This window comes from Ipomoea triloba, chromosome 7, assembly GCF_003576645.1.
Source record: "Ipomoea triloba cultivar NCNSP0323 chromosome 7, ASM357664v1".
In the NCBI taxonomy this organism is placed as follows: domain Eukaryota; kingdom Viridiplantae; phylum Streptophyta; class Magnoliopsida; order Solanales; family Convolvulaceae; genus Ipomoea; species Ipomoea triloba.
Window position 1 is genome coordinate 20,507,487 of NC_044922.1, and position 13,296 is coordinate 20,520,782.

The window sequence follows — 13,296 nt, forward strand, 5'->3', positions numbered from 1 at the left end:
TTTGTAGGGTAGTAAGGGTTGTAGTATGATTAGGTGAATAATTTTCTACTTGAGAAAGTCTTAGACTTGTTTTTTAAGCATCACTGTGCGTTGATACCAGTAGCCATGTATTCATTCTTCGTTTGTTAACTTGCATGTGCAAATAGTTCCAATTTCATGTTTACGTTCGCCTTTAGCAGTAGTTTTCATTGAGAATGTGTGTGCACGGTACTGTGTGCATATCTGAATTCTGTTGTGTGCATACGTGGGCAATCATCTTGGTATCTGCTAGTTTTTGGGTTTTTTTTTTATTTTTTTATTTTTTATTTTTATATAAATTTTGTATGTTGTTTGTAGGGTAGTATGGGTTGTAGTATGATTAGGTGAATAATTTTCTGCTTGAGAAAGTCTTAGACTTGTTTTTAAGGCATCACTGCGTTGTTACCAGTAGCCATGTATTCATTCTTTGTTTGTTAACTTGCAAGTGCAAATATTGGTTTGTTTGAGTTTTGGGCAGTTGTTTGTGCTGTTTTGAATGTAGTTGTGTACATGTGTGCACGTCAATACATAATCGAAGAGGTTTTAGTTTTCTCTGCACAGATAAGAAACGCTAGGTATCTAACCAACCCCGACACGTCACACAGACTGGGGGTGAAGATGATGATTTTGTTAACCCCCTCAAAGGATTCTTACAAAGGCTACAAGCGGATCCAACATGGAATGCTTCAGAATATGAGTTAACGGAAGATGATGATGATGTTTTTGTTTTGCTTCCACATGAGCTCATTTTGTAATTGAAGTAGACATTTAGTTTGCCAATTTTGATGTTAGGTTATTTAGTAATGGCTTCTTTTGGGGACAATGTATTTAGTACTAGAAATGATAATAGTGGGTATGGAACATGTTTAATAAGTAGTGCGCTCGTTTTTTTTTTTTTTTTTTTTTGTTTCGCGCAGCCCTGAAATGATACCCTATTTACATATCATAAATCCCTAATGAGTATGAATTGCACAAGGTCCATAATTGGGGTGCACACACCCAAGGAATTTAGCACCAGTAGAGTTTGAAGTTACCGGCATAGCTTACCGAAAATAGGTGCACACGATTGGCTAACAATGGAGTGCACACATCCACTACTAGGATGTAACAATGACATGCACACCCTGACGCAAGTATGTGCACGCACAGGGCCAAAACTGAGGTGCACACATCCATCGACTACACAACATACGAGTTTACACAGGGGTGCAGAACCTCCCGTTAGCATGTGCACACACAAACGTAATAGTAATATGTGGTGGAAAAAACATCAAGGATAGACTAACAACAAACAAAATTATTCAAAGTAAACCCACAAATTGGGGTGCACACAACCACAAACACTAGACCAGTCGAGTTTAAAATAACTTGTTCACCCTACTATAACTTCGTGCACACATATGGCCAACAATGGGATGCACACAGCCACTAACTTTACAGGCTAGTAGGTAAAACTGATATGCACACCCTGCCCCAAGTGTGTGCACACACAGGGACCAAATCTGAGGTGCACACACCCTCCGACTAGACAGAACACAAGTTTTCACATAGATGCACACGATCTCTCAAGCAAGAGCACACACAAAGGCTATAGTAATACGTTAGGGTAAAAAACGTCAAGAATAGACTAATAACCATATATAATCATTCAAAGTACACCAATATAGATAATCCAAGTCGCATAAAAAAATTCAAAGTTTCAAAAGCACAAACTATTAAAAGAGTAACACTAAGCCTTTAACAGGCAATTGCGACTATCATGATGCACAAATTAGTGACAAGTCTTGCACTCTCTTGTTGACTTAGACACTTTCTCTACGGCTACCTCTTTCAATGATTTGAATCGCTTCCCAGAACTTGCGAAACCTAGCGGATATAGAACTCAACACCATCTTCCAACCTACGAAACCTCCGACCAATAAATGGCTTGATCGCAGTCACACACATCGACACCAAATACTTTGTATGCCCTGGAGAAATATTCATGACACACCCCCGAGAGTCATCAGCAGACCCTTCAGCAACACCAATAAGGTGCTAGCACATGGGAATGCGAATAAAAAAACACAGCCAATCAACATTAGTGATAAAGACATGTCAATCATACAGCTTGTGTGTGCTTTGGAAGACAACTATTTGCACATATGAAGTAAACAAAAAATGAGCTGTAGAAAAATACAACCGAATGAAATGAAATCTGGATGGTGGTGTGTGCACATCGGTTGACAACTATGTGCTCGTCAAAACGGGAAAAATAAAAACTAAACTGTCGGAAAATGCACAGAAATTTTTAAAAATTAAAATAGATGAAAAAATACGCTACCTCGACATTACACAACAAAAGATTTCACAAAACATAGTACCCTACAAAAAATATGCAAAATAAGTAATAAAAAAACATAAAACTAATGGAAACCATGATGACATGCCACATATGCACACAACCAGGTAAATATGTGCACACAGTGACGTGAAACATAACAAAATACTACCAAAGCGAGAGAAACAACTGTTTAAAGGACGGTTGTTCACCATCATTAACAACCAAAACATTCCACATGCAAAAAAAGTATAATCAAAACAGCCGAAAAAAACGAAGCTACAAAGCTAAGGACAACATACCTTCATTAACGCAATTCATGGCTGGGGAAGGAGATGACGGTGCCGGCAAGACAAGAGTAGAGAGAAAGCACGCAAAAGGGAAGAAAGAAAAGAAGAAAAAACAATCCTACCAAAATTAAAACACCTATAATCAAGCATAATATATGAATAGAATTCCTTACAAAATTAAAACACATGCAAAATTACATATAAAAAAACCCCAATAATTAATACTAACCAAAAAAGGAAAAGGGAAGGGATAATCTCAGCCATTAAAAAACCCATAGATCGACGCTCAAAAATAATTCTTATTTCTCACCTAAATATGCTGTCTCATTTGATTGTAAATCTATATATATATATATATATATATATATATATATATATATATAATAATTAAATATAATTAGTATATCTCACATACTATATAATAGTAATATAGTTATAAAAATAATATAAAAATTAGTATAAGGATTTGGTAGTCCAAATGAATATAGCTCAAGGTTCAAATGAAATTGAACATAGAAATAGAGTCCAATGAATATGGTATAGAGATTAGATGAACATTGAGGAATAATAGGGAATAACTTATAACTTTGAAAGTTCAATAGGTAATATTGGAACCAAAAATCTCAAGTGTCACAATCTACCACCCTTAAAAGAAAGCTTCGCCCCCGAAGCAATCTTATCTTAGCTTAAACAACTTAAATCTAAACAACATGCAACATGCTATTCTATAAAACAAACGGAGCGAGGTATTAAAACCTGCCCTCCTTAAAAGAAAGTTAGGTCGCCGTAACTTGACTATTACCTGAAGCAAATAAATCCGGATACCGATTTCTCATATCCTCCTCAACTTCCCACGTTGCTTCCTCAGCTAAGTGGTTGGACCACAATACTTTCACAAGCCTTATGGATTTCTTTCGGGTATCACGGGTCTTAGAATCCAATATCTTTACTGGCTTTTCCTCATACGAGAGAGATTCATCCATCTCCACAACCTTACAATTACCAAATCTTTCATCACTTTACTGATCAAATATCATATTTGAAAATAAGCAAAGTTCCTTTTTACCTCAGGGTTGATCACATGCGAAGCATCGTGAACGTACCTCTTCAGTTGAGACACATGGAATACATCATGCACCTAACAATAATAAGTTAAGCTCAACTTCACCCTTCACTAAATCTCTTTTATTTAACTTAAGCAATAAGTTCATTACCTTATCCAATTTCATAGGTAAGGCCAACCGGTAAGCTACTTGACCAATCTTATCCAAGATTTCATACGGACCAATAAATCTTAGACTTAGTTTACCCTTCTTCCCAAATCGCATAACTCCTTTGGTTGGTGATACTCTTAGAAGAACTCTTTCTCCCACTTGAAATTTTGCTGGTTTCCGTCCTAAATCTGCATATGATTTCTGACGATCTTGAACAGCTTTCATTCTTACTTGAATTAGCTTGACTTTCTCAATGGTCTCTTCCAAGTACTAGGGTCCTAATACGACCGCATCAACCATATCACTCCAACACAAAGGGCTTCTACACTTTTGGCCATACAAAGCTTCATAAGGGGCCATCTTGATACTAGCATGATAACTGTTATTGTAGGAGAATTAAATAAGATCAAGATGTTCATCCCACGAACCTTTTAAATCAATCACGCAAGCTCTTAGCATATCTTCTAAAGTCTGGATAGTCCTCTCGGTTTGCCCATCCGTAGCTGGATGAAATGTCGTACTCAACTTCAATCTTGTACCCATCGCATTTTGCAAAGCTTTCCAAAATTGAGATTGAAACCTTGAATCTCTATCGGAGATAATATCCTTAGGTACTCCATGATACTTAACCACTTGCTTCACATAAGCTTTATCCAACTGCTCCATACTCCAAGTCTCATTCATTGCTATAAATCGAGCAGTCTTAGTCAATCTTTCCACAATTTGGCGAATCAAGAATAAAGGCTTAAAAATGGCCACTCCCAGAGATAAAACACGAGGCGAGCCATCTTACCAGGATACGAGGCGACCATTGCACTGTCTTCGAAAAAACATGGAGATCCATGTGAAGTCGGTTGCCCCGAAGAGATCTTGGAAGATGAGAAAATTGAGAGGAGGTGAGCCGCCCTGCTTGGATTCAGACGCCCATTGCACGGTCTTCGAAAAAGCATGGAGATCCATGTGAAGTCGGGTGACCCGAAAGAAGAGCCAAGGGGGTGAGAAGAAAGAGCGATCGCCCAAGCCATGGCGATGAGCGGTCCATGTCCCTACCCTCACTTAATTTTAGTATAGGGGCTTTGGCGTATGGTTCGACATTTGGCCAGGGTGTGCACATCGTTCCCACTAGTGGGATCGACTTTTAGGCCCCTACAAAATGAAAGATGAATTTCCATTGTTTGCATGCTTGAAAAGTGTGATACTGTTATTTGAACCCATCTTTGGGGACCTTTACTTCCTCAACATATTTCTTACATTTGGTTGACTTAAGCTTAATAGTCTTGGTAGATAGTGAAGGGAATTTCACTCGCTCAGTCCCAAAGCACCTGCACACAAATCGATTGGCCGACCACAGGAAAACTTAACTATTCTTGACGCTTAAGTGATTAGGATTTAGATAGTATGCTTGCTTGAGGACAAGCAAGGTTTAAGTGTGGAAACTTTGATAAGCGCCAAGAACAGTCAAGTTTAGGGTCACTTATGGACAACATTATGTAGTTTCATCACCCACTTATGATCAACTTTTATGCATAAAGATTCTAATTGAGACCAAATTGACAAATTCAACTCAAAGGTTGTGTTTTAAGTCATTTCTACAGGTTATAGCAAAGTCCAAGGCTAAAAAGGAAGCAGCAAACAAAGAATCAATCAAGCAGGAGGCCACCACGAGGCCAACACGCGTGGTGATAAGCGTGGACTGTTTCCAGTACGCAACCACGCCACCAACCACGCGTGGTGATGGCGTGGATGGTCCAGTTAGGGCAACCGCGGATTTCGACTTTTGGACAGCTATTTAAACCCCATTTTCTCATTTTTGAAAGGGGGACTCTCCAACATTCCAGATCTGATTTTCTTTTCAATTCTTCCCTTTTGGGGAGGAAACCATTACACTTCCATTAGAATAGATTAGCTTTTCTTAGATTTGAAGAGGAAGATAGAAGAAGTAGATCACTTATTCCCTTTGGTACAATACTCTTTTCATAGAAAGATTATTGCTTTAATTTATTTGTCTTGTTTATTTTGAATTTTGTTCTTTAATATTCAATATGCTTGAGTAGAGTAGCTTAGGGGTGTGTGTGCCCCATGCTAGACCTTAGATTGATGCTTGAATTTTGCCTTATGATTATGAAGATGTTGGAGTAGGATTGTAGTCTTGTGCGGGTGATGTTCTTCATACTTTGCTTCTATTTCGGCCGGAATAGTTAGTGAACTAGGTGAACGTGAGTGAGTGTGCGATAGCGACCTCTCACGAGTCCAACTCATCTACATCCCCGCCCTTAATCCGAAAGGACAAGGTCCGGGAGGAGTAGTAGGCAAGGTGTTCGATAAAATGCCTCAACCGAATGAGGATTAAGAGTCTGAGTGTGACGTCACTCGGTATAAATACCGTGACTCCCTAATTCAATCCCGCAACTCATTTTTCAAATTCCCGTATAATAATCAATTGCTTGGTTTAGCTGTGGCATGCACCCGTTTATCCCTTTAGATTGTTTAGTTTAATCTTGTTTTCAAAACCCCCAACATATCATCCAAATGACCCTTAGTAATCCTTGTTACTCTTGTCCATTGACCTCCTAAATGCCAACACTAATTCACTCCAATTTGTCATTCATGAGAGACACGACACTCGGGGACTCTTCCTCGTTTTACCACTCATCACACCTCACCACTAAAATTACATACTTGTCAGAAATCCATAGAGATTGAATCCCATTTCAACTGTGGAATTTCCAACGATTGAACTAATCCTTTAGGCTTACTTCTTTCGGTTTTAACCTTTTGACAATTTAAACATCGGGCCACAAATTCTGCTACTTCTTTCTTCATTCATGGCCACCAAAAATGTTTCTTCAAATCCTTATATAACTTATTACCTCCAGGGTGCACTGAATAGGGAGTATTGTGCCCTTCTTCCATAAGATTTCTTTTCACTTCTTCACAGGTTATAGGTATACACCATCGCCCTTCAAACCGAATACTTCCGTCTTGCCACAGCTCAAAGGATCCATTTTTATTGTCAACCATCCCAGCCTTTCTTCAAAGATTGATGACATAATCACCATGTTGTAAAAGTCAATTTCTGCTTCCACTTCACCTTCAGTCTTGACTTCAAGATTAAGCTTACTAAAGTCTTCACACAATCCTTCTGGAAGTACCCATGTCGCATTCATAGAGTGTTCTGATTTTCTACTTAACGCATCTACAACCACATTTGCTTTCCCTTCGTGGTATTGAATGACTAGATCGTAGTCTTTGATCAATTATAACCACCTTCGCTACCTCATATTCAATTCTTTTTGGGTGAAAATATAATTCAGACTTTTGTGATCGGTGAATATCTTACATTGCACTCCATATAGATAATGGCGCCAAATCTTCAAGGCGAAGACTACAGCAGCCAATTTTAAGTCGTGAGTGGGATAACTCACCTCAAGAGCCCTCAGTTATCTTGATGCATAAGCAACCACCTTTCCATTCTGCATCAGCACACAACCCAATCCTTTCTTCGAAGCATCACTGTAGATTTCAAATCCTTCCGTGCCGGATGGTAAAGTCAACACTGGTGCAGTTGTCAACCTCTTCTTCAGCTCTTGAAAAGCTTCCTCATAGCTTGCATCCCACATAAACTTAGAGTTTTTCTTCATTAGGTTCGTCATTAGCCTTGCAAACTTGGAGAAGTCTTTCACAAATCTTTTATAATATCCAGCTAATCCTAGAAAACTTCTTACCTCTGTCACTGAAGTTGGTGCTTTCCAATCCATCACTGCTTGAATCTTCGAAGGATCAACAGCTACTCCTTCCTTAGTGATTACATGTCCAAGGAATGCAATCTTATCCTGCCAAAATTCACATTTGGACAACTTAGCATAGAACTGGTTTTCCCTTAAAATTTGCAAAACCACTCTCAGATGATCTTCATGCTCTTTAGGGGTCTTGGAATAGATCAGAATGTCATCAATGAAAACAACCACGAACTGATCCAGGTATGGTCGAAAGACTCGGTTCATGAGATCCATGAATACCGCAGGTGCATTAGTCAACCCAAACGTCATCATAGTGAACTCATTATGCCCATATCTCATCCTGAACGCAGTCTTGGGTATGTCCTTTTCAGCTACCTTCAATTGATGATAACTAAACCTCAAATCGATCTTGGAGGACATTCCATCTCCCTTCAATTGATCGAACAGATCATCAATTCGAGGCAAAAGATACCTGTTCTTCACTGTTACCTGATTCAACTCACGGTAGTCGATGCAGAGTCTCAACCCACCATCTTTCTTCTTAACAAACAGCATTGGAGCGCCCCACGGAGAGACACTTGGCAGAATGTAACCTTTATCTAGTAATTCCTGCATTTGCTCTTTCAATTCTTGCATCTCCTTCGGTGCCATCCTATAAGGCGTCTTCGAGATTGGCGCTGTTCCAGGTATTAGATCAATAGCAAACTCTATCTGGTGTGCAAAATACCCAAGCAATAGGCAATTACTCTATCTACCAAATTCACTCCTATAAATACCCAAGCTCCTTCTCACTTGGAGCAGTTAGTTCATACATGCAATAGGCAATTACAAGCTTTCAAAGTGTGCAAAAAAAAAAACATCCGAAAAAGCTAGAACTCTCAATCTAGTTTCAAAATGAAACCTTGTGCTACTCAAGTGTTGAATCAAGAAGCTAAAGAAAAGATTTCCAAGTTTGAGAAATTTTTCACTATTTCAACCAACCTCTACTTAAGAGAAGTAGAAAGAGGCGGAGTAAACTTGAAGAAGTTGAAAAACCAACAAAAGCGTGGCTGTCGGGCTTTGTAATCAAAGAAGCACGTTTTGGAGAGGATATTGTACTATCAAAGGAGAAAATAGTGCAATCTTTCACAAGTTGTGAAGAAGAGTGGAGTAGGCTTCGTTAACAACCGAACCACTATAAAAAACCCCTCTCTCTCTCTTTTACTTATTGCCTTACTGCATTGCATTATCACGAACCAAACCTAATATTTTCATATTCATAAACCGTGCAAAGTGATATTAAAAATTGACAAAACTCTATTTTTCCGTTGCGTTTATCTTTGGTCAAGATCAACCTTTTTAAGGGTTCGTTTTTGCGAAAAGTTTTCAAAACCCAGTGAGTCTATTCAACCCCCTTCTAGACTCACTCCTCTACATACCGAGACCTACATGGAGGGAGTATCAAATGTCACGACCACCCACCGCCATGACCACGGCTTTGAGGCCCAGTAAAGTCTGGGTATGTTCAAGTTTCACTGAAGAAAGGGTGGAGGTATACTGGGCTGCCAAGTTTAGGGCTTCATTATGGCCTGGAGCCCGTTCAAGATTAGCCCATGGCGACACTCTGGTCGTCACCATGGCCGAGTAAAAGGGAATTTCCTCTAACACGTTGGTTGAAGAATTGGCTAGCACATTTTCAGAAGCCGTCGGCCAGAAGCTTGTGGTGGCGAGATCTTCTAAAAACCTCTCGTGCGAGGAAGAAGAAGATGAAGACATGAAAAAAGACGGATAGGGCAAGAAAGCAAGAAAGGGTGGAAAGGCTTACCATATAAAGGTTTGTGAAACCGACGCCTGAGAGAAAGAGACAATGTTGGGCAGACGATGACAGTGGTGAAACTGCAGAGTGATTAGAGTAGAGTGGGAGAGAGCTGGGTTGCAGAAAGAAGAAGCGAAAGAGGACGAAGGAGAGGGAGTTAGCCTTTTATAGAGTCGGAGGAAGAAGGAGATGAGGACGCGTGGACTAGATCGGAAGGATGGGCGAATGATACGATGGATGATGGAACGGTTAGCGTACGTCAATATGAAGGCATTTAATGCATGCATGATGGTTCAAAACAGGTAATGATGGGGGCGGGAAGCACGAAGAGGATTGAAGATCGAAAAAGGCGGAGAATGGAGAGTTTCTCGCAGTCGTGACAGGTAGACGCGGGACGACCTACAGACACAAACTAAGCCGAGGTGAACCGTCTGGCATTAAAAGCCGAGCTCCTAGTATCCCTTGAGAAAGGGAGGATCGGGCAGAGCGTGGCGTAGTCCTCAGACTAATGGTGAGAGAATTCACGCGATGACAAGTATGAAGTATTTGGGGTGAGGTGTAATGCATGTGTTAATGATAAAACGAAGAGTCTAAACTCACCGAGTGTCGGTCTTGAAGGAGGAAAGTCGGAAGTTTGTTATGCTTTCAATCGAAGGAATGCGTGATGAGACGTGTGAGGTTGTTGAGGGTGGTGAATGGAATTTAGGAAATGTAAGTATGCAAGAAATAACTAAAATCAAGATAACAAATAATAAGAAATAAGGGAATAATTGTGTTTGTCTATGTTACCTCATTCTGTGTCTCATATAGTGGTCTAATAAGCAAAGAGTTCTTAAAGTAGTTTAGAAGTTTTCTAAGTGCGAAATCCCTCCTAGCTTGTATAAATAGGGATTTTAGGTCTCAAGGAAGACAAGAGCAATCTAGCACAGTTATAAGCAACTCATTATACTCAAAAGCAATTGGTAATCTAGAGAGGGCCGAAAGGTTACTCTAATTTTTTGATAGTGTTAGTCAATTTTCCGGTGGTGTTAGCCTGTCGTTCGACCCTTCCGTGGGAGAGAAAACTAACATAGAGTTCAAAAATTATGAATATAGAGTTAAAAAATTGTGAATATAGAGTTCAAAAATTGTGAATATTGAGTTCTGTAATTTTGTATATTGAGATCTAAAATTGTGAATATTCTATTCTAAAATTGTGAATATATAGTTTAAAAATTATGAACATAGATAAACGAATTTTGAAAATAAATGACAAGTTAACGGCAATAAAGGAAGAAGTTTTTTTTTTCAAAGTAATTCAGACAGCGTCGTTTTGAAGCAAAACCACTGGCGGAACCACTGTGGGGGCAGTGGGAGCAACTGGCCCCACTCACCCCACCCCCACCCCATATATAGCCTTTGTATGTATATATGTATATATAGTACATGTTTTATATATAAATATATGAAAACAGATGAAAGTTAACAATTAATAAGCTTGTAGAGTTGGTAAGCGTGCGGTTTTGTTTAGAAAATGACGAGTGTTTGAATCCTAGCCCCAGCACTTGCTTTGCAATTGTATACATACATATAGCTTTCTTCATTGCTTTTTTGATATATATATATATATATATATATATATTAATGATAAGATGTATAACTTTACGTACATATAGCTTTCTTCATTGCTTTTTTAATATTTATATATTAATGATAAGATGTATAATTTATAATGTGTTTTCTATTTGACTTATTTTATCAAATTAATTATATTTTATATAGCGTTATGAATATTTTTATAAAGTTTTGATGTGTTTTATTTTCCGCCTATATCAAACAATATTTATAATGTATTTTGTAATTTAAGAATTTATTCGTATTTGATATTTGTATTTGAACCTTGCGGCACTCGGTTTACACTCCCACATGGAAAATAGTGAGTTCGAGCCTCAATGGAGGCGACTGTTGATGACTCTTTGTGCTTCAATAGGTTGAGAAAGTAGTTATGAACATATATTACACTGTAACAGAATCAGTAGTACTCAAAAAATATTTTTGAATTTAATTTACCTTTGCTTCTTCGCTCCCCCTCAACTGAAATTCTGGATACGTCACTGAGCAAAACGACGCCATTTTGGATCCAGGTCCACCTTACAAGGTGAATCTGGGTCCATGACATAACAACTATGAATATAGAGTTATGAATTTGTCCATGACGTAACAGAATCAGCAGTACTAAAAAATATACCATTTTTATGGTCGGCCTATGAACCACATGATAATTTGCCCGTGCACCAACATTGGACCTTAAAGTCTAATGTTTTATGGTATTTATGTCGGATATTGGGGCAAGCATGGACCTGCTACTTTGAACGCCAGTGACAAATGGGCTGGAATATGCATGATGGATATACAGTTACGACAATACGATTGACGCAGGAAGGAATTTTGTAATGCAGATGGGTTAAAGACTTAGAGCTATCGTTTCTGGGCCTTCATCATTCACCCAAAATCTACTTCTGTTTTCCCTTTCGTATTCTTATTTTTATGGCAAATTATGCTATGAACCCGAATCCACCTTGTACGGAAGATCCAGATCTAAAATGCACTCTGGAATATTTTGTAAATATAGAGTTCAAAGATTGTGAATATATAGTTCAAAAATTGTGAATATAGATTCAAAAATTGTGTTATACTATTGAATATAGAGTTATTTAATTGTGAATATAGTGTTATGAAATTGTGAATATGTAGTTATGAAATTATGAATATAGAGTTTTGTAATTGTGAATATAGTGTTAAAAAAATTATGAATATAGAGTTCAAAAATTGTGAATATAGAGTTCTGCAATTATGAATATTGAGTTCTGTAATTTTGTATATTGAGATCTAAAATTGTGAATATAGAGTTTTAAAATTGTGAATATATAATTATAAAATTGTAAGCATAAAATTCTAAAATTGTGAATATGAACCCGGTCCATGGAATATCAATCTCCTTTTTATGCCTTTCGCCCCTTCCAAAACCGATACATATAGGTATAAAAAATATATATATCATTATAATTTTCAAATTAAAATCCTTTAAATGAAACTCATATTGACTTCTTTTTTTTTTCAAATTTTAATAAATCTTATATATTTAAAAAGTTATTACTGCAAATTCATAAAGTTACTAGGACAAATTCATAAAAAACATTATTGCAGATTCATAAAATCACTATAATAGGTTTACAAAATCACAATTGTAAATTTATAAAGTCACTACTACATATTCATAAAGTTAAAATTGCAAATTCATAAAATCACCATTGCAAGTTCATTAACTAATTGATACGGTTTACAAAGAAATTACTATAGATTGGAACTAATCTGAGCCGTTCATATGAGAAAATCCATAAATCATATGTAATTTAAAAAAAAAAGAATTGGTGACATTTTTGTAAATAACTAGAACTTTGTGTGCAAGTAACATGTGTTAAAAGTGCAAGTAACAAATGCAAGTGTGCAACTACAATGTGCAAGCAAAATTACTTAAATTGCAACCATTTATATTTAATAGTGCAAGTAATTTACCTTTTTACATTGGTGCACTTAATGATAACGTTTTTCACATTGATGAATTTAATGATAACGTTTAGTGCATTGAATATTGTTGCTCAGTGTACATTATTTGTTTCACTTTTAATACATTTTACTTGGACTTAGGTGCACTCTATGACACAGTTACTATCACTTTTAACACAATTTACTTGCACTTCAAAGTTCAATTATTTACGAAAATACAACCATTTTTTGAAAACAAGGTTTATGATCCGTTAGATCTATCCAGATGAACGGTTGTGATGAATAGAGATTAATATCTTTTGAAAGGAAATACCTGAGTAGATTAAATCAAGAACTCCGTAATAGAGTTGCGGGGGGGGGGGGGGGAAAAGAC

At 37.4% G+C, this 13,296-nt stretch overlaps 1 protein-coding gene across 1 annotated transcript; it reads right to left on the reverse strand.

The window, feature by feature from the left end:
• Positions 1-2,365: 2,365 nt before the first annotated feature.
• On the reverse strand, positions 2,366-4,067 carry LOC116024312. Its single transcript, XM_031265207.1, has 4 exons — positions 3,843-4,067; positions 3,695-3,766; positions 3,431-3,620; positions 2,366-2,382 (listed from the first exon to the last, which is right to left on the reverse strand). Exons 1-4 carry the CDS (start codon positions 4,065-4,067, stop codon positions 2,366-2,368), a joined length of 504 nt encoding a protein of 167 aa, XP_031121067.1.
• Between the last annotated feature and the right edge of the window lie 9,229 nt (positions 4,068-13,296).

Bases quoted from the DNA above. Each gene is read 5' to 3' on its own strand.
- LOC116024312 (XM_031265207.1), bottom strand. From the start codon at position 4,067: ATGAAAGCTGTTCAAGATCGTCAGAAATCATATGCAGATTTAGGACGG. The intron at 3,767-3,842 runs GTAATGAACTTA...TATTATTGTTAG, and splicing joins TACCTATGAAATTGGATAAG to GTGCATGATGTATTCCATGT. The intron at 3,621-3,694 runs GTAAAAAGGAAC...GGTAATTGTAAG, and splicing joins CGCATGTGATCAACCCTGAG to GTTGTGGAGATGGATGAATC.